Source organism: Microtus pennsylvanicus, chromosome 1 (assembly GCF_037038515.1).
Source record: "Microtus pennsylvanicus isolate mMicPen1 chromosome 1, mMicPen1.hap1, whole genome shotgun sequence".
NCBI classification, from domain to species: domain Eukaryota; kingdom Metazoa; phylum Chordata; class Mammalia; order Rodentia; family Cricetidae; genus Microtus; species Microtus pennsylvanicus.
The window spans coordinates 99817660-99839586 of NC_134579.1; the positions used below are offsets into that span (position 1 = coordinate 99817660).

General features: G+C 48.7%; 1 protein-coding gene across 4 annotated transcripts; it reads right to left on the reverse strand.

The window, feature by feature from the left end:
• Positions 1 to 222: 222 nt before the first annotated feature.
• Actl6b (actin like 6B) lies at positions 223 to 16420 on the reverse strand. Of its 4 annotated transcripts, none has more exons than XM_075957011.1 (14): positions 16307 to 16420; positions 15825 to 15901; positions 15294 to 15459; positions 14900 to 15000; positions 6512 to 6609; positions 5133 to 5227; positions 4959 to 5065; positions 4711 to 4800; positions 4350 to 4411; positions 3293 to 3407; positions 3066 to 3146; positions 2873 to 2968; positions 2453 to 2539; positions 223 to 513 (listed from the first exon to the last, which is right to left on the reverse strand). In XM_075957011.1, exons 1-14 carry the CDS (start codon positions 16329 to 16331, stop codon positions 433 to 435), a joined length of 1281 nt encoding a protein of 426 aa, XP_075813126.1. In that variant the 5' UTR covers positions 16332 to 16420; the 3' UTR covers positions 223 to 432. The 4 variants fall into 4 exon arrangements, with proteins under 4 accessions (XP_075813126.1, XP_075813131.1, XP_075813133.1 ...); XM_075957016.1 differs by having other exon boundaries at positions 16183 to 16420; XM_075957018.1 differs by lacking the exons at positions 15294 to 15459; positions 16307 to 16420.
• Between the last annotated feature and the right edge of the window lie 5507 nt (positions 16421 to 21927).

The following is a 21927-nucleotide window of genomic DNA, read 5'->3' on the forward strand; positions in this document are numbered from 1 at the left end:
AGGCCACACCCACTAGAGCACGCCTCCGGGATAGCCCCACCCCCGTATGTCCTTTTTTGGGGCAGCCCGGAGCTCAACCCACAGAGTCCTCCGGTTTTGTTACTTCCCGGGTCTTGACCCCCTGAAATCTAAGAATTTCGTGCTCAAGCATAGCATAAATGTAGCTGTGACTTCTCACCAGACCCCCGCGACCCACTTCCTATCCCCAAGAAGATCAAACTCTTTTTATTTTCTTAAAACTTTTTTTTTAACTTATTTCAACTCAGAAACATCACAGTCTAAGAAGATGTAGGTAAGAGAGGAGAGGGCAATGGGAGATGGAGGGTTCAGCGCTTTTGGAGGCCTGGCTGATAGAACGCCCCTCTGGCATCCGTCTCCCCACAACGCTGTGGAGGGGGTGGGTGGGTATTTGCGGAGGGGGAGGGGTCGACCTCAGGGGCACTTCCGCTCCACGCACTGCTTCCCGCCCTCTTCGTATTCCTGCTTGGAGATCCACATCTGCTGGAACGTGCCCTGGGAGAAAGCGGCGACATAAGCTGTCAGAATAGCCCTGGCGTCGCCCCTCTACACCCCCACGCCCGTTCTTCCTCCTTACCTGCATGCATCTCTCGCCTACATATCTCCTCCTTTCTGGGAGTAATTTTAGGCAGCTCTAGCACGGAGGAGCTACATCTCCACCTGCTCACTGGGGGATTCTAGGCAGGTGCTCTACCTCTGAGCCACCCCAGCCCCTCACTGGGGGATTCTAGGCAGGTGCTCTACCACTGAGTCACGCCCCAGCCCCTCACTGGGGGATTCTAGGCAGGTGCTCTACCACTGAGCCACACCCCAGCCCCTCACTGGGGGATTCTAGGCAGGTGCTCTACCACTGAGCCACACCCAGCCCCTTACTGGGGGACTAAAAATTCTTGGTTCCTATGTATATGTGCCTGTCTTTGCATGTGCGATGACTGGCCTACATGTACATATGGAGGACACCTTGGTGTCAGTCCTTTCCACTTTGAGGCAGGGTCTCTCCTTTGTCACTCTGTTTGGAGGCTAGATGACCTGTCAGCTTCCGGAGCTGCTCCTATCTCCTCCCATTTTGGGATAAGAGCGCAGAGATTATAGACAAATGCTTTCACTCTGTCCTACTGAGCCATCTTCTCCGCCCTGGCTTTTATTTTGACGAAGGGTCTCACTGAGTTCTCACAGAGGGCTGCTCTGCTTCCACCTGAACGTTGGTGTCTCCAGCTCACGGAGTAGCCTTCTGGGGTGACCTCATTCGTCCCTGCCACTCCTGGGTCAGACACCCAGCTGTCTCTTGGCTACTTCCTGCTGAATACCCTTGACCTTAAACTTTCTGTGCCCATAACGGAACTCACCGTCTTCCTGTAGGCTTTGCCCAGATCTATTCTCCTTTGGTCTTGCCTCACCCCTCCTCTCCCTTCCTCTCCAGTCTCCTCCCCTCCCTCCCCTTTCTTCCTCTATCTTGCCATCCCTTCCCGTTACCGCCCTCCCCCTTCTTTTCCCGTTACTTCACTTTCCTTCTCTTCTTTTTCCTTTCTCTTTCCCCTTCTGTTTCCATCCCCCAGACCCCCCCCCTTTCTTTCAACAGGCTCTCATACAGCAAGGCTGGCCTTGAACTCTGTGTAGCTGAGAACATGAATTCTATCCCCCAAACCCACATTAAAAAAAGAAAATGAAACAAAACAAAAACAAAAAACCCCTGGGCATCCCTAGTACTAGGGAGGCAGAGACAGGCACATCCCTGAGGCTCACTCTGCTTATTCCCCTTGGTCATGCCACAGATCCCAGGACATACCATGGGAAGATTCATGCGTGACACACTGTTATCATTGAACCACTCTTCTATCCCCAATTCCAGGATGTCCCCGCTGCTCACTGCTGACCATGGCTGCCTCACCAAAACCAGATCCTCACCAATCTCTCTGCCTTCGGTCCCTCTGCTTCCCAATTTGTACCCCAAAGAGGCCCCTAGACTTTGGGGAGCTCTCATTGATTGCACTCTCTCCAAAACCAATTTTTTTCTTTTTCAGGGCTGGGGTTATGTCTCAGTCAGTAAAGTACTGGCTTTACAAGCACAAGGACCTGAGTTCGGTCTCCAGAACCCCTGTAAAAAGTGTCTGTGCTGTAATCCCGGTGTCAGGATATGGGACAGAATTCGAGTCTACTGGGTAGCCAGCCTAGTTGAATCCGTGACTTCTGGAACAGTGAGGGTCTCAGCCTCGACAAATGAGGTGGAAGGCACCTGAGGAATGACAGCCCAGTTTGTTCTCTAGTGACAGGGCCTTGCTATGTAGGCCAGACTAGCTGGATCTTGAAATCCTCCCGCCTCGCCTCTCTACTGCTGGGATTACAGGTGTGAATAGGTACGTGTTGTTGAATAAAATGGACAACCTTCAGGGTCTTCTCTCCAAATACTCAGTGGTGTGTCCCTTCCCTCTCTCACCAGTGAGGCCAAGATGGAGCCCCCGATCCAGGGGCTGAACTTGCGCTCCATGGTGCTGTTGCTGGCGATGAGTTTCAGGCGCATGCTCTGGTGGGGGAAAGGGGTTGGGGAAACTGAGCTTCAGCTGCATGCTCTGGTGGGGGAAAGGGGTTGGGGAAACTGAGCTTCAGCTGCATGCTCTGGTGGGGGAAAGGGGTTGGGGAAACTGAGCTTCAGCTGCATGCTCTGGTAGGGGAGAAGGAGTTGGGGAAAACGAGCATCTAGATCTTGGGGACGGACAAGGTAGGCAGGAGGAAGCCACAGAGGCAGGGCTCTGAGCATTCCCATGTAGGGGAATCAGGAGGGATTTGGGGTTCGAAGAGCTAAGCCAGGGTTGGAATCCAGGTGCCCTGAGTGGGGTGGGGTAGGGTGGGCTCTTACCGGTGGGGTCTTCTGGGAAAGCTCCCGATTAAGCCTGTCTGTGAAGCCCTGGAGCAGAGTGTTGCCGCCAGTGACAATGACACTGCCGTAGAGACCCTGGGAGCAGAGAGAAGGGCGAGCCTGAGGATAGCATCCTTCCCTTTCCCCAGGTTAGCCCTCGGCCCCTTCACCCAGCCTTAGGTCCTGGTCTCACCGGGCGAATGTCAATGTCACACATGCCGATGCTGGTGGTAACCACGTGGCCCACTCCTAGCATGGTGTTCCCAGACAGGCCCTGGGGACAAAGGTGATGTGAACTCTGGGGACTCTGCCTCCATTTCACCCAAACCCCTGTCATCTTTCCCAGACTCCCCCACCACACCTCTGGATTCAAGATTCCAGCTAGCCCCACCCCAATCAGCACCCAGCACCCAGCCAAACCTTCACATTGGAAGGATCAAACAGGCCCTCAGGGATCCGAAGTCTCTCAGCACCGTAGTCTGTGTTGTAGCCATTGGGCATTTCATAGTGCACGGTGGGCATTTGTGCGGCCACCCTGCCCAAGAGAGAAGAAGTCTGTCTGGCGTGCTCATGCAGGTCTGCTAGGTGGGCACTCGAGAGGCTCCCATGAACCACAGTTCTGCCCCTCCCCACCTTTGGGGCATCTCATATAGCCCAGGCATGCCTCCAACTCAGTAAGTGGCAGAGGCTGGCCTTGAACTCTTCTTCCTCCTGTCTCTGACTCCCAAGTGCTGGGTATCAAGCTTGTACCACCAAAATCTGTAGATGTGATGCTGAGGACGCAAGCTGGAGCTCTGTATGTACCAGGTAACCTGAGCTATAATCCCAGTGCCCCTCCTCCGCTTTGCATGTACCAGGTAACCTGAGCTATAATCCCAGCGCCCCTCCCCCGCTTTGCATGTACCAGGTAACCTGAGCTATAATCCCAGTGCCCCTCCCCCGCTTTGCATGTACCAGGTAACCTGAGCTATAATCCCAGCGCCCCTCCCCCGCTTTGCATGTACCAGGTAACCTGAGCTATAATCCCAGTGCCCCTCCTCCGCTCTGCATGTACCAGGTAACCTGAGCTATAATCCCAGTGCCCCTCCCCCGCTTTGCATGTACCAGGTAACCTGAGCTATAATCCCAGCGCCCCTCCCCCGCTTTGCATGTACCAGGTAACCTGAGCTATAATCCCAGCGCCCCTCCCCCGCTTTGCATGTACCAGGTAACCTGAGCTATAATCCCAGCGCCCCTCCCCCGCTTTGCATGTACCAGGTAACCTGAGCTATAATCCCAGCGCCCCTCCCCCGCTTTGCATGTACCAGGTAACCTGAGCTATAATCCCAGCGCCCTCCCCCTGCTCTGTAAGACAGGCTGACCTGGGACTCTCCATGCTCCTGCCTCGACCTCCCTGAGTGCTGATATTACAGGAACTTCAGTATGCCCAGTACCAGTTGTGCCCCCTTTCCCTCCCGTAGTGCTCAGTCCTACTCACTGCTCATCGTAAGGGGAGTCCGACACCTGCAGCACCGAGGCCTGGAAGTCTTGGATCACCTCCTGAGAAGCAGGGAGGGGTGAGGTCTGGCCGCCCCCTGTCTCCATCTCGAGCCCCCGTTTCCCCAGCTCCAGTCCACCCACGGTCATGCCCTCCCCTCCTCTAGTGATGCAGCGGAGGACCAGGGGCTGGCAGGGGCGGGGTCATGCCCTCCCCTCCTCTAGTGATGCAGCGGAGGACCAGGGGCTGGCAGGGGCGGGGTCATGCCCTCCCCTCCTCTAGTGATGCAGTGGAGGACCAGGGGCTGGCAGGGGCGGGGGCGGGGGCGGGGGCAGGGGGCTTTTCTCAGCTCCAGCCTCACATTGCACATGTAGTTATGCCAGGACTTGGAGACTTGGGGTAGCTTCTCCTTCTTCTTCCAGTTTGGGGGAGCTCCCTCCCGCACAGGCTCCTGTGAGGACACAGTCTTTGAGCGTCCTTCCCCAGCTGGCACTTGGCCAGCCCATTGGCACATCTGCCTCCCTAGCAGCTGCCTGCCCTCTCTGCAGCTGACCGGCCTTGAGGGGACAGAGACAGGGAAGTGAAGGTAGGGAGAAGCAGAGGTCCTACCTTAGCTGCGATCATGTAAGGAGGGATGATATCAATAGCCATCTCCTGGAAGAGCTCCCGGCACTGCATGGAGATGAAGTCCCCTGCCAGGGGTGACTTGACAATGCCTGAAAGAAGAGACGGCGTCAGAACCTGGCTTCCCCAGGCCGCCCTGGTGCCCCGACAAGGTCCTACCTTGCTGGAGGACATAGCCATCGTGTACTGGGATGGCTGTAGTATGGGTGGCCCCGCTGTCCAGCACCAGGCCTGTGGAACGTCCATTTGCAAAGCTGCCATGGGATGGGTCAAAGAGACAGTAGCAGACAGTGAGAGAGTCTAGACTTGGGTCAGGCCTTGATCCCTCTCTGTTTCCTCAGTCAATCCTAGTCTGTAAATACTGCCTTTGATTTACTTTTATTTTCTTTTTTCAGTTTTTTTGCATATGGGTACGTGTGTGTGTGTGTGTGTACACACATGTGCACATGTACATGTGTGTGTTTATGCATAGGCCCAAGGTTCATGTCAAGAGTCATCCTTGGTCACGCTTCCAACTTATTCGTTCGGGAAAGTGCTCTCAATTAAATTCAGAGCTCCCTGATGTAGCTACTCTTGCTGGCTGCCACCTCCTGAGGCTGTATTTACGAGACTGTGCCATCATGCCCACCAGGCATATATGTGGGTTTCTGAGAACCCAGACTCTGGTCTTCATATTTGAGTGGTAATTGCTTTAATGGCTGAGCTGTCCCATGTGGGGACTGGAAATCAAATCCAGGTCCCCTACAGGAACAGCATGTACTCTCAACTGCCAAGCCATTGCTCCAGGCCCCCAACACACACACACACACACACACACACACACACACACACACACACACGTCTCACTATGTAGTCCAGTCTAGCCTGGAACTCATTGTGTAGCTCAGACTGGCCTTAAACTAAAGACAACCATCCTGCCTTGGTCTCCCAAGTGCTGGAATTACAGGTCTGTATTTCCTAATCCAGTTTCCATGGAGCTGGGGACCAGGGCCTCAGACATGGTAGGCCAACAGGGCCATATTCCTAAGCCCCTTGTTCTTGGTTTCAGTAGCACAGGCCTTGAATATTCATCTCATTAAGCCGTCTGACTACTGGGGTTCCAGGTGTATGTGGTCCTGTGTCCTGTGGACTCCTAGAACTGAGGTCCCTGTCACCCCATACCTAGCAGAGAGTTCAGTGTACCACTGATTCTGTAAAAAAGACGATGGCCTAAACTGGCCATTTGGGAAGAAGCCACCTCCATGCCACGTCCTTTCCCTGTGTGTCCAGTCCCAGTGAGTCCCTGATGTTTACTTGGCCCAACTCCTCCTGCTGAGATTGACCTATGGAATAGGGAAGGGCCATTGACCTGCTCCCCTCCCCACAGCCCCAAGCCTTTAGCCTATGGGGCTTTCTGCACTAGTAAGGTGCAGAGACGTGTCTTCCCACCCAAGATAGTGATCTCCAGGGAACCAGGCCCAGCACCACACCACTCAGCTCATCTCACACACACCCCACCCTGGCCCTCCACCCAGCAGAGCTGGTCCAGCATAGGATACGCGGTGAGCACAGCTGTCTTGCATAAGAAGAAGGCAGGAATGTTGTACTGCTCAAACATCAGCTCCGTCAGCTTCTCCCGCTTGGCCCGAGTGTTCCACTGTGGAGAGAGCACAGGGGTGGAGGAGAGCAGATGGAGGCACTGCCAGAGTGTCGTGTGCGTGTCCGTGTGAGAGTATGTGAGTGTGTGTATGCATATGTGCACAGGCATGTCCAGCAACAGATACGATCATAGGAACAAACACACATATACAGACATCCCCACACAGTATGTGTGTAAACTGATACACATGGAGTCCCAGATACAAACATGCACAGAGATGGAAACACTCCCATACACACATTCACATACATTTCACACATACGTATGCAAACCTACAGACACACATGCATGGACATAAGTATATACACACAGCTTAGGCTAGGAAACAGGTCAGGGACCTTGGTCCACATACAACTTTACAAGGTAAGACTGTAAGGAACTTTATCGGATTGTTGTTTGTCGTTCTGGGATTACAACCAGTGGCCTGGTGCATACAAGACAAGCACTGTATGATTGACTTGTGGCCTCAGCCCTCTTTTGTTTCGTACTTTATTTTGACACAAGATCTAGCTGTGTAGCCCAAACTTGCTTCAAATTGTTGCTCTTCCTGTTAGGGTCTTCCAAGTGTTGGTGTAACAGGTACACCCCACCATGCCTGGGTAAGAATGTGATTTTCCCATTGATTTATTATTTACCCCAATATTCCCATTATTATCTATTCCAATATTTATTTATTTAGTGTGTGCATGTGTGCGTGGATCTGTCTGTCCCTCTGTGCGTATGCACGGGGAGGCCAGAAGTAGAACAAGGTGTCCTCCTCAACTTCTCTCCACCTTAGGTTTTGAGGCAAGGGCTCTCATTGAACTTGGAGCGCACCAATTCAGCTAGGCTTGCTAGCCAGCAAACTCCAGGGAATCTCTCATCTCATCTCCTCAGAGCTGGGGTTACAGGGCTCTGTTGCTGCACTCAGCTTTTTACATGGGTGCTGCGGATTGAAGTCAGGTCCTCACGCTTCTGGGGCCAAATACTTCACCAACTGAGCCACCTCCCTGGTTTTTGTTCGTTGGTTGGTTTTCAGATAAAGCCCAGGGTGGCCTTGAACTTGATACTTAGTTGAGGATGTTCTTGACCTTTTGATCCTCCTGCCTCCACCTCCAGGGTACTGGGATTGTGGATTGTGGGCGTGCAGATTTTGTGGTGTCAGGAGTGGAAGCCACAGTCTCTTGCATGCTAGCCCGGTCTCTACCAACTGAGCTACAGCCCTGGTCCCACACAGGAGTTCTGGACAGGGCTGGATCCGGAGTCCCTGCCCTCCACACCTCAGCTGCTTCCAGGCTTCCACCCCCATCCTAATTACCTCAGACGCCAGGATGCAGGAGAAGATGGTTTCTGGGGAACAACGGGAGACTGAATACAAATATCTAATTTTCCACCTCCCAAAATCCCAGAGAAAACAGAGCCATTTTTAAAAGACAGAAACCTACAAAAGCCACCAAGCACAAGGAGAGATGCGCCACTAGGGAAATGCAAATCCGGCGTCATTAGTCACTGGAGAAATGCTAATCAGGAGCATAATGAGGTCCTGCTTCGCACCTACACAGGCAATGTTGGTAATTAAAAACCAGAAAGGCAGGGCTGCTGAGACGGCCCAGCTGGTGAAAGTGCTTTGCTGCCAAGCCCGGTGGCCTGAGTTCAATCCCCAGGATCCACATGGCGGATGGAGAACCCGTTCCTGCAAGCTGCCCTCTGACCCCCATGTGTGTGCCGAGGCACCCAGGTGCTAACAGACATACACAATAAATGTCCACCCCCCCCCCCGTGCAAAAACTAGAAAGCAGCAAGCTATTGAGGAATTGGAAAGTTCTCATTTCTGGTAGGGCTGTAAAAGGGTTCAGCCATTGCAGAATGTAGTTGTTGGTCCCTTAAAATGTACAATAGAGAAGCTCCACAAGACCCAGTGAGTCCAGTCCTGGTTATATCCACAAAAGAAATGAAAACAAAAGGATCAGTTGATAAGCACACTTGCTGCTCTTGCTGAGGACACAGATTTTCTTCCCAGCACAAACGTGGAGGTTCACAACAATCTATAGGGATCCTACGGAGGCTCACAATGATCTATAGGGACCCTACGGAGGCTCACGACGATCTATAGGGATCCTATGGACACACAATGATCTATAGGGATCCTACGGAGGCTCACAATGATCTATAGGGATCCTATGGACACCAATGATCTATAGGGATCCTACGGAGGCTCACAACGATCTATAGGGATCTATGGACACACATAATGATCTATAGGGATCCTATGGACACACAATGATCTATAGGGATCCTACAGAGGCTCAAGACGATCTATAGGGATCCTATGGACACACATAATGATCTATAGGGATCCTACAGAGGCTCACGACGATCTATAGGGATTCTATGCTCTCTCCTACCATCCACAGGCCCCAGGCACACCCATGATGCACACACATACATGTAGTCTCTATAGGGATCCTATGTTCCTGTCTAGCATCCACAGGCCCCAGGCACACCCACGACACACACACATACATGTAGGCTCTATAGGGATCCTATGCTCTCTCCTACCATCCACAGGCCCCATGCACACCCACGACACACACATACATGTAGGCTCTATAGGGATCCTATGTTCCCGTCTAGCATCCACAGGCCCCAGGCACACCTACGATACACACACACGTAGGCTAAAGGCTAATAACAGATACAATAAGACAAACAATCTTTTTAAAAAAGTGCACACAAGCACTAGAGGAAATCTTGGCACGCAAGTGCCAGTAGCAACACCTTTCCCAAGAACTGGTGGATGGACACGCGAATGGGTGGCTGGATATGTAAACTGTGGTTTGTCTTTGAAGGGGAATGATATTCACCCACAACAAAAATAAAATGCTGGCAAGTATTACGGCATGGATAACATAAAATATGCCAAGTAAACAAACACCGGTGCATGCAGCAGAACATAAAATATGCCAAGTAAACAAACACCGGTGCATGCAGCAGAACATAAAATATGCCAAGTAAACAAACACCGGTGCATGCAGCAGACATGCAGCTCCATGGTAGAAGGCATGCTTAGCACACCAGCCTCTTAGCATCAATCTCCTCCCCAGAAGAACAGTGACACAGAAGTCATATTGTGTGATTCTATCTTCATCAACTATCCTGAGCAGCTATCTGTATAGGGACAGAAGCATCCAGGTGTGGTGGTACATTCCTGTAATCCCAGCACTGAGGAAACTGAGGCAGAAGGATAGTGACTTTGGGCCTAACTCAGGTTACATAATGAGTTCCAGATCACACAGTAATTATTATTTAAGTAATAAGTCCCTAAACTGTTTATCAGATTCTATGTCCTTGGGCTGTTCTCCACTCAAGCTCCCTAGCTGATTCTTCAAAGAGTCAATCTGAGGGTCCCTGAACTGGTGGGACCCTTGACAGATATCATACCGAGAACTGAGCAATACCATGGATTTTGAGAACCCCCCCTATTCCTTGCCTTCACGAGGATCCAAGAAACAGGCAACCAGAGACATCTCTGGCATAGAAGTAGGTAACAGTGACATCACATTAAAAATGGGCTGGAGAGATGGCTCATCTGTTAAGAGTGTCTGCTGCTCTTGCAGAGGACCCACGTTTGGTTCCCAGAACCCACATGGGACAGCTCACAGTCAGCTATAACTCCAGCTCCAGGGGATTTGATGTCTTCTGGCCTCCATGGGAATTTGTACACATGTGAGCTTACCCAGACATGGACACATCTGCATACATATGACTTAAAAATAATTTAAATAATCTTATAAAATAAAACAATTATTTTTAAAATCAAAATAATAAATAAGCTGGGCAGTGGTAGCAAACGCTTTTAGTCCCAGCAATTGGGAGGTAGAGGCTGGTGGATCTTTGTGAGTTCAAGGCCAGTCTGATCTACAGAGCGAGTTCTAGGACAGCCAGGCCTGTTACACACTGAAACCCTGTCCCAAAAAACAAATTAACAACAACAGCAACAACAACAACAATAAATTAGTTAACTTAATTAAAATGTAATTTAGGGCTGGAGGGTTAGTTCAGCACACAGAAGCACTTGTTGTTCTTGCAGGGGACCTGGGTTCAATTCCTAGTACTCTCATGGCAGCTCACAACCAGTGGTAACTCCAGTCTCAGGGGATCTGATACCCTCTTCTGACCGCCAAGGACACCAGGCACACATGTGATACACAGACATACATGCATACATACATACATACAAAACACTCATACACATAAAATAACTTTTAAAAATCTAAAATTTTCCAATTTAATTAAAAAATTTATAAAAATGCCAAAGCAGAGATTTCCCTCAAAAGCTTCCCGTAAAACAGTCCCATAGCAAAGAGAGCCCCATTCTCCTTACACAGGAATCGTCTCTCTCTCTCTCTCTCTCTCTCTCTATCTATCTCTCTCTCTTTCTTTTAACGTACCACTTTTAAACAAAAGCAGGCAACCCACTTGCATCTTCCAAAATAAGATGGATGTTTAAATATGGCAGGAAAAACAGTGTAGGAGAAGGAAGATTCTTAACAACAAATTAGTGACATCTTTAGTAAATGAACACGATACTGGACCCAAGAAACAAGAACAAGATGCTCCAAAAAAAAAAAAGAGCATTCACAGGGATGTGTCCCAGTGGTAGGGCTTTTGCCTAAAATTCTTGACACCCTAATTCCAATAGCCAGCATCTCCCCAGGACAATAAAAATAGTCTTCCAATGTTTTCAGACACCAGCCATCTAAAAAGAGGAAAGGAATTAAAAAGAAGATTCATGGAGAGTAGAAGAGTTTTGTAGAGATTAAGGAGACAGGAGCAGATAGGACCAACACAGTCAAATGGTTGGATTAAGGATCCAGGAGCAGATAGGATCAACACAATCAAATGGTTGGATGAGACAACGCCTTGAAAATTAGAGGGAAAGGTCATGATGAAGAACAAGGGAAGATACAAGAAAATTAGGGGACCCGTTCAGGGGCTGCAAACGATAAGTAATGGGTTTCCCAAAGTGGGAAACAAAGGCAATGGAGTAAAAGGAAATAGTAAAAACACAATTTAAAACTTGCTATTCAGTGGGCCAATGGGTGATTACCGCCAAGCCTGATGACCACACACACACACACACACACACACACGAAACACAGATACACACAAATGTAAGAAAATGACATAATTTTTTTTCACTTAACTGAAAGTCAAAGGTTTCCAGAACAATTCTTTTCTGTGTTTTTGTTTGTTTCTTTGTTTTTCAAGACAGGATTCCTCTGTGTTGCCCTGGCTGTCCTGGAACTCGCTCTTGTAGACCAGGCTGGCCTAGAACTCACAGAGATCCACCTGCCTCTGCCTTCTAAGTGCTGGGTTTAAAGGCATGGGGCACCACCGCCCTGCCTAATGGCTTCCAGAATAATTAATGAGATATTAATTTCATTCATTAATGAAGTAAGCATTATTACATATCATGGTGAAGCTTCACAATACTTAGGATGGAGTGAAAACTAACTACTTTTGGGGGGAAAACCCCAGTAAAATGGTTCTAGGTGTCTCAATAAAACAGTAGATGTTCAAGGACAGCAGAAGGCAATGATTTCAAGATCTGATGAAAAGTGGCTTCCAACTTGGAGTATGATACAAAGTCTCAAAAGAAATCCTTCCTGTAAGGTTACTGAGGGACCTGCTCTATGAGAACAAAGAAGTGAAGCAAGAAAAGGACTCAATAGATACACACACTTTCTCAGAAGAAACACAGAGACCCTTCTAGGTAATGCGGGAGGAAAATGTTAGTATAACAGCTATTTACTGATTTTTTTTCCAAGACAGGATATCTCTGTGTAGCTTTGGAGCCTATCCTGGAACTTGCCCTATAGATCAGGCTGGCCTCGAACTCATAGAGATCCACCTGCCTCTACCTCCTGAGTGCTGGGATTAAAGGCATGTGTCACCAACACCTGGCTTTATTTCTCGATTTTAAGCCAAAGCAGAATAGACTCTGAAAGAGATTTCTTCAATGAGACTAAATTAATAGAATATATCATGGAATTAGTGTTGAGAAAATACATAGATATCGGATGGGTAACTTAGGGTTATCCTGATAAATAAAATTCAAGTAAAATAAAAACCACAATAATCTGGGGAAGACAAAAGTTGCATAAGAATGCAAAAGTAACCATGCTTTTATTCCTTACTCAGCCCTTTTAGCCTGCTATAAAAGAGGATAAACTCAGATTTTTTTTTAAAAAAAATTGAGACAGGATTTCTCTGAGTTACAGCTCTAGTTGTTCTGTAACTTGATTTGTAGACCAGGCTGGCCTCGACCTCACAGAGATCTCACTGCCTCTGCCTCCTGAGTGCTGGAATTAAATACGGGCACTACCTACACAGCTGTTTTTTTTCTTTGTTTGTTTTAAGAACAGAATGTAATTATACTTAAAGGTGGGAACACACTTATGATATAACCAGTTGGGGAGAGAAAGAGCTAAATATTCATCTTCCATAGTAGAAAACCCTTGGATGATGCATAAAATAAAACAAACACAGAGTAGACATGATGGCCCAGCAAAACAGGCTGAGCTCAGTCCTGGAGACCTAAAAGCTGGGAGGTGGGAACCTTCACCGTGACACTCACTTCCCCCACTCCTAAACACACATGTGAAATTAAAACAAAATTAATTTTAAAATGCAATTATTTTAAATTATTTTCAAATGAACAGAAAGGGACTGGAGAGCTGGTTCCGGGGCTGAGAGGACTTGCTGCTGTTGGTGGGGCCCTGAGTTCAGTTCCCAGCCCCCACAATGGACGGCTCACAGCTGCCATTGATTTCAGAGGATCCGATGCCCTCTTCTGGCTTCCATGGCACCGCATGCATGTGTGCATGTGGTACATACACAGAAAAGTCAATGTACACACAAATGCACAAAAATGCATTAAATCATTAATGTAGTCATTCAAGTGTGGGGCTTAGAGATATGGAAGGAGTGGATCCCGATAGTGTCCACCAGTAAGCTCAGCACTCCAGGAGTCTGAGGCAGGAGGATCTCAAGTTTGACGCCAGTATGAGCTACAGAGGAAGACATTGTCTCAAAAGCAAACACACGGGGATGGTAAGAGGAGCCAGCAGGTAAAGACGCTTGCCACCAAGTCTGACAACTTGACTTCAGTCCCAGAGCTCACGTGGTGGAAGGAGAGAATTGAATCTTGCAAGTTGCCCTCTGACCTCTCCCTCAACACAAACAAATAAAACATAAAAACTATATATATATATATATATATATATATATCACATATGAAGCAGGGTGGTGGTGGCGCATGCCTTTAATCCCAGCACTCGGGAGGCAGAGACAGGTGGATCTCTGTGAGCTCAAGGCCAGCATGCTCTACAGAGTGAGTTCCAGGACAGGCTCTAAAGCTACAGAAAAACCCTGTCTTAAAAAAACCAACATATGAAAAAAAACAAAAACAAAACCCAAAAAGTCAACTGAAATTCCAGCATGGCTGAGGGAGTGACTCACAAAGCCCCACCCCTAACTGCGGAGCAATTGTTGATTGATGGCTGTGGGAGAGGGAGAGACAGCTTTCTTCAGGGTGAGACTCGCTGGTCTTACCCCGTGCACACAGAGATGCTACTGAGTGGACTCAGTCTTTTTTGTTTGTTTGTTTGTTTGGCTGTTTGTTTTTTTAAAGCACAGGAAGTTGGGAGACAAAAGTGGTAGAAGAAACAAGGGAAGGGGGGATGGGCTGTATTTAATAAAAAACATTATATGCATGTGTGAAATTTTCAACAACAAAAAATATATACAAGGAAATCAGTGTATTTTTGAAACTGAGTCTCTTTATGTGGTCCTGGAACTCATTATGTAGTTGAAGATGACCTTGGATTGCTGATACTCCTGCTTCTACCTCCTGAGCACTGGGATTACAGTCTAAACCTTTTTTTCCTTCAGTAAGTAGTAGAGTTTGAACCCAGAGCCTTGTACATGCCAAGAAAGCATACTCCACCGGTAATATATGTATATATTAGCTACACTGGTAATATGTGTATATATAACATTGACCAGAAATTTAAGACTGCGTGAACAACAATGGAGCAATGGAGTGGATGGAGCTGGAAGAGAGGAGGAGGGAATGGAAAATAAGCCAGGGAGGAAGGCATGTGGTTGAAAATGATAGGGTGAGAAAGAAAATTCTGGAAAGGAAGGCGAAGTGACTGAGAGTGGCGGCTCCAAGCTAGAGGTGATGGAGGACAGTGTGTCACCAGGGATCCAGGGTCAGATGTGGTCTGGCTGAGCCACTCACCGGAGCCTCCGACATGAGTACCGGGTGCAGGTTGGGCTCGGACTTGACATGTTTGCTGTAGGTATGATCCAGGATGGCTCTGAAGCACTCCCAGTCCTCAACTAGGGGCAGAGGACCAGCGTGGAGAGACAGATGGGAAGGTAGGAAGGAAGGCAAGGGTCAGAGACAGGAAGTAAAGGAGGGAGGGAGGTCAAGTCTAGAGGTAGGTGAGTCCGACTTCAGCTGACAAGCACCCCCTCCCTTAAGTTCCAGAATTCTAGGGGGCCCTGGTCTGAGATCCCTGTAGGGCCATGAGGAGGTTCTGGGACTTGGGCAGGAGCAAGCAAGACTCTTTGGGTATGGAGATCGGTAACCACGTGTGGGGTGGCTCCCAGGTGGTGGGTGGGGCCCTTACTCATGCCGTTCTTGAGGGGCGACATGACCTCTGCTCCATCCCGAGGCACGTGCAGGGCATTGGTGTCGATGTGAAAAATCTTCCCTTTCTTCTCTTTCTCCCCCTCCAGCTCCAGCCCGCCCCCCTCTTCTGCGGCCAGCAGCCCCACAGTGGTGGGGAAGTCAGCCTGGCAATGAGGAACATGAGCGGGCAGCCAGGTTATTCCTTCCTTTCTTGGAGACAGGGTGTCGCTATGAAGCAACTTTCTTTGTAGACCAGGCTGATCTCAAATTTAAAGAGATCCGCATGTCTCTGCCTCCCGAGTGCTGGGATTAAAGGAGTGCTACCATGCCCAGCTGGATCGCCCCCTTCTAGTCCCTTGTCCAGTTCCCTCCAACTGCACTCAATGCCCTCAGCCACCTTCGGCTTCCTCCCCTGGCTCCACTCAAGTGAGCGATTTGGAATGAACTGTGCAAGTTTGTTTGTAGGCCGACCCGCCCGGCAGAGGGTGTCCCAGCCCCAGGGATTTGGAGAGGGGACTGGAAGGCTCACCTTGGGGCAGTCCTCCCCAGCGTACCCAGCTCGGACTGAGAAGGAACCAATGTCAAAGACGAGCGCTCCCACCTCATCTGTACAAGGAGACAGGTGTGTGAGGAGATCCCTTCCCAAATTGTCCCCCTACATAGCTTGGAGAGGAGTCTGGGGGTATAGCCACAGTTTGAACTTCAGCATGGAGTAGGTGGGAAATCCACCTGGACTTCGGCGCGTTCTGAAAGTGGAGGGTCAAAGCCACCAAAGTTCCCTCTTGCCTAGTGGCCTGGCAGGGAAAAGAAAGGTCCAGGGGCCGGGAGGCAGTGCACGCTTGGGAGCCCCAGGAGGATGGAAAGCAGAAGTAGTGGGAGACCCAAACCTCAGGCTGGACCTGATGCAGTACGGAGGTGACAGGCCCAGGGATGCTCAGGGCTTGGGACGCGCGGGTTCGGGACGCAGGGCTGTAGACCAGGCCGAGAACCCGGTACCGCAGGCCGGCTCACCTCCGCCGTAGACGCCCCCGCTCATAGTGCCCTCTCTACGCGGCTCGCGGCCCGTGGGCGGCGGCGGGATCAGCACCGAGACGGCCGGACAGCTCCCGGGATCCCGGGCGGGGCGAAGAGCAGCGGCGGCCAATCAGGAGGCTGGATCCCCGCCCCCAACGGCGCGGCCGATTGGTTATGGAGAGAGACAATAACCCGGCTGGGGGCCGTTGCTTTAAAGGGGCAGCCGCTTCTTCGTGCCGAGTTTGGGAGGGGGTGAGGGTCAGACAACAAGAACCCTAGAGACTGGCTCAAGACACAGAGAAAGCAGGAAAGAGATGGAGACTCGGACTCCCTAGGGTGACGGACCCCATGATGGCATGGGACCCCCGCTTCTTTAGTGTTTTTTATTTTTTAATTTTTTTTAAAAGAATGCAATTGAAGGAGCGGTCGCCAAAGGTGTTCATCCCCCAGACTCCTGAACCAGTGTCTGCCACATTCAGCCTAAATGTAAACATAGAGAGATGGGGAGATGGGAGGATAGAGGGACTAGAGGAGTATGTCTCTCCATCTCTCCCCGTCTTACCACCTTTGTCTTTGGGCTTATTGATTTATTTTGTAGAGCAGACTGGCCTCAAACTCCAGAGACCCACCTGCCTTTGCCTCAGGTGTCATAACAAGGGGTTTATTTTCTCCTATTTAGGTCAGGGTCTCATGTAGCAAAGGTTAGGCTCAAACTCACTGTATCTGAGGATGACTTTGAACTTGGGATCTCCTTCCTCGACCTACCTGGAGTGCTAGGATTGCGTTTATGCTAACTAGCACCCCAGTTTGCGAAGCTCAGGGGATGGAACCCGGGGTTTTATGCATATTAGATGTGAACTCTGCCAACTGGTCCATGCCTCCAGCCCCTTCCCTTTCGTCTTTTCCTGCCACGATTCCCCAGGTCCTTGACCTTGTTCATAGCAGACAATATAGCATAGGTGTGCACACGTTTACCTGTAGGCACTTGGCCAGCCCAGCAAACCCATTTTTGTTTCATTCATCTTTGAGATTCTAAATTTTTTTTTTTTTTTGGTTTTTCGAGACAGGGTTTCTCTGTGGTTTTGGAGCCTGTCCTGGAACTAGCTCTTGTAGACCAGGCTGGTCTCGAACTCACAGAGATCCGCCTGTCTCTGCCTCCCAAGTGCTGGGATTAAAGGCGTGCGCCACCACCGCCCAGCTGAGATTCTAATACATTGCATCCTTTCCTTTTTCCCTTTCTAGACCCTTCTCTATACCTCTCCTTGCTCTTTCAAGTCCATGGCCTCTTTTTTAAGTATATAAGTATATACCCTTAAATATAACCTGTTCTGTCTGTATGTTACTTGTAGGTACATTTTCAGGGTTGGCCATTTGGTAATGAATAACTAGCCGGTTTGCTCTTACCTGGGGAAGAAAGATTATTTCTCCTTCTCCCAGCACTCTAGTGAGCCTTGCTCCACCTCCCTACCCAGATGCCTGTTGTCTAAAATCATTCACCAAGAAGTCCTGCTCTTTGCCAGGGGTAGTGGCAGATACGTGTCTTTGCAACATTTTGGAGGCGGTGGCAGGATAGTAAGTTTGAAGAGAGCTGTGCTATGTAGGACTCAGAGAAACCTTACCTCAGAAAGAAAGAACGAAAGCACAGAAGAGAAAAGAGAAGTTGACATGGTCCAGCTGGCCAAGCGCTAGGACCCAAGTTTGGATCCTTAGCTCTCATCTAAGATCCAAGTGTGGCAGCTTGTAACCCGACGGTGGGGGGCAGGTAGACAGAGGAGGATTCCAAGGGACTTGCAGGCTGACCAGTCTCACTGAATCCATGCTCCCTGGGTTCAATGAGAGATCCTATCTCAAAAAATAAGGTAAAAGATGACTGAAAAAGACATTAGACTTTGACCTCTGTCCTTCATGCACACACACACACACACACACACAATGTGCATGTGCAATTGAACACTTGAGTGCATAAACACAGATCAACACACATGCACACAAAATCCATTTTCTTGAAAGTCCCTAGGTTCTTGTGGGTCCCTGGAACCATTGACATATTAATTTTGAGATTAACAGTTAAGGAATGACCTTGATAGCTCAGAGTGTCGCAGAGACTTTAGGTGACCCATGTGTCCAGGTTTATGTGTTTGCGTGTGCTAGTATATGTGCACATAAGTACATTGATATTCGACACATGCCCACCTGCTGCTGGAAGAGGGAACTGTGACGGTCTTGGAGATGTCTTCCCTTCCTAGATGCTCACTGTGGAGGGTTGAATCATATGTCTGCCATAAGATTTGGGCATTTGAGTACTTGTTCCTCAGTTGATGACTGCTTGGGGAGCATTAGGAGGTATGGCTCAAAAGTAAGTCTGTCTCTGGGTGGAGGACTTTGAGGTTTCCAGATGTGAGCCCTCAGCTGCTCCTGCTGCATGGTCCTGCTCGGTCATCACGGTCTCTAACCCTGTGGAAGCAAAAGCCCAGCATCTTCTCTAAGCTGCCTTCCTCACTTACCACTCTGTCACAGAAGTAGAGAAGTAACCAAGACAGCCACTTGGTGGTGGTGCACACCTTTGGTCCCAGCACTCAGGAGGCAGATGCAGGCGGATCTCTGTGAGTCTGAGGCCAGCCTGGTCTACACAGTGAGTTCCAGCACAGCCAGGGATACACAGAGAAACCCTGTATCGAGAAACAAAAACAAGCAAACTAACAAAAAAGTAACGAATACACTCAACTATGAAAGAGACTCACCCTTCCCAGACAAAAGGTAGATGGGTTAAGCTGCCTGATTGGTTCTGCTGGTGACAGGCACTTACCACAGCCAGCTGTGTCTGACTTCAGACCTGGATCCCTGGATGGGACAGATCCAGGTGTCCCTGGGAGGTGGGAAGTATAGGGCAGAGAGGTGACTCAGGAGCTGGGAAACTGAGATTTCCTCAAGTGATCCCTCTGTTTGTCTCTGTGCTCTCTAAACAGGGGACATCGCTCTGAGCCAGTATTTCTTCATGCTCCAAAATGCAGATGTGAGAATAAAAGGAAAACGGGGGGTGGAGGAGGTCTGGGAGGGGAGAACAATTCTTAGTACTGATATCTCCACCCCCTTCTGTTGGTGTTGGAGATCAAATCCAGACAAGTACTCTACTATTGAATCAGACTCTAGCCCTCACTGGAAATTCTAGGTAGGAGCTCTACCACTGAATGACGTCTCCAGATGAGAGGCTTTCATGTTTTGCTATGCCTAAATTGGGAATCTGAAGTCGATCTGGTGTTGTTAGATAGTGTATTTCTTTCTGGCTTCAGGAAAAGGTGCATCTGGCTAATTTAGAAGGCAATTCGTTAGCAGGGCAGTGGTAGTGCACACCTTTAATCCCAACACTCAGGGAGGCAGAGGTAGGAGGATCTCTGTGAGTTCAAGGCCAGTCTGGTCTAAAGAGTGAGTTCCAGGATAGCCAGAGCAGAGCTACACAGAGAAATCTTGTCTCAAAAAATTAAATAAAAAGACAATTTGCCTCTCAATCAACCATGGCTAATATCATTTGATTCTAGCATATTATAGACATAGTTAAAATAATTACTGCATTTCATTTGTTTCCTTCGTGAATTCAGGAAACATCTTTAGCTGGGTATGTAAAACCATGTCTCAAAAAACATACATATGTTGTTATTATTATAACACATATACAATTAATATATATATTATTTTTAAAAATTAAAAAAGGAAGTGAGGTGAGAGGAGCTCATGTTGAACTGTGGCGATGACTATGGATCCTTTTTTTTTAAAATACTTATTTATTTATTATGTATACAGTATATAATATTCTGTCTGTGTGTATGTCTGCAGACCAGAAGAGGGCACCAGACCTCATTACAGATGGTTGTGAGCTACCATGTGGTTGCTGGGAATTGAACTTATGACCTTTGGAAGAGCAGACAATGCTCTTAACCACTGAGCCATCTCTCCAGCCCCCTATGACTATGGATCCTAAGTGAACAAGGTAAGGAAGATTCCCTACACAGAGAAGCAAGTGAAGGGTCTGCAGATATGAACATGACAGAAATCTGTGGAAGGAGGAGCCTAGCCTAGAAGAGAGTCTATGAGCAGAAGCCGTATCAAGGGTGGGTTAGACTGGAAAGGTGACCAAAGCTTTGTAATTTTATTGCTGCTGTTGTTCACTGGTCTGTTTGAGACAGGGACTCATGCAGCCCCCTCCCCTGACCTCCAGTTCCCTCAGTAGATGTAGCTATTGTTGAGGCTGGCCTTGAACTCTTGGTCCTCCTACCTCTGATTCCCAAGTGCTAGGATTGCAATGGTGTGTATCACCATATCTGGTTAAGAGCTTTGCTTTCTTTATTGCTATTATAATTATGAATGTGTGTGCACGCTATGTGTGTATGACTGTGTGTGTGAGATAGTATGTGCTATGGTGTGTTATTGTGTGTGTGTTATGAGTGTTTGACTGTGTGTGCACTGAGTGTGAGTGTGTGTGTGTGCTATGGGTGTGTGATTGTGTGTGTGTGCATGTGTTATAAGTGTGGGAATTGTGCGTGTATGTGCTATGGGTGTGTGTGTGTATGTGCTATGGGTGTGTGTGTGTGTGCATGTTACGCATGTGTGAGGGCAGGTATGTATGTGGAGATCAGGGAACAACTCTTGTTCGTCACTTTTCTCCTTCGACCTTGTTGAGGCCAAATCTCTTTTGTTTCTATTGCTCGCCATAAACATCAAGCTAGGCGGTCTGTGAGCTTCTGGGTGATCCTCCTGTCTAACGCCCGTCTCACCGCAGGCTTGCTGTGATTACACGCGCACACCAGCACATTCGGCTTTTTTTTTCTTTTATGGTTTCTCAGCATCAAGCTCAGGTCATGTGACTTGCACAGTGGAGCTTTCACCACCCACTGGGCCATCTCATTAGTCCTAGGAACTTGATTCCTCATTACATACACAAAAATGTTTAGTGTGTAGAACATTTCAATAAATGTTCTACAAATATAAATTTGTTTGGTTCTTAAAACAAACCAATTATGAGCATAATTTTGCGACAATAGAGGCAAAGAAGGCTCGCTCATGAACAACGCACATCTGCCAGTCCAGGGCTCAGGAGCACGGGAAGAGTGTAAATTCGTGGTCAGCCTGGGCTACACAGCGACTTCCTGTCTCACAAAGCAAACGCAGCAGGCTGGAGAGAAGGCTCGGTGGCTGAGAGTGCTCATTGCTCTTGCAGAGGACCTGGATTCAATTCCCAGCGCCCATATGTGGCTTACAACAACCTTTAACTCAAGTCCCAGGGGATCTGGTATCTCCTCTGACCTCCCTGGGCATCAGGCATGCACATGGTGCACAGATATACATGCAGGCAAGAAACTGACACGTATCAAATAAGCTACTCTTCTTTTAAAAATGCAAAGCAGAAGAAAGATAACATTAATGGCTACCCAAGGTCACTCAGCCAGCAAGTGACCACTGATCTGTGGGTCGAACTGTATGAAAAGTGTTGATATTAGGGTAAATGTTTTTATTCTTGCTATGACTTCCAGTTTTCTGTATTCTAAAAGGTTTTTATTTTTATTGTGTTTCGGCGGTTTGTCTGCATGTAGATATGTGCACCATGTATATGTATGGTAGTTGTA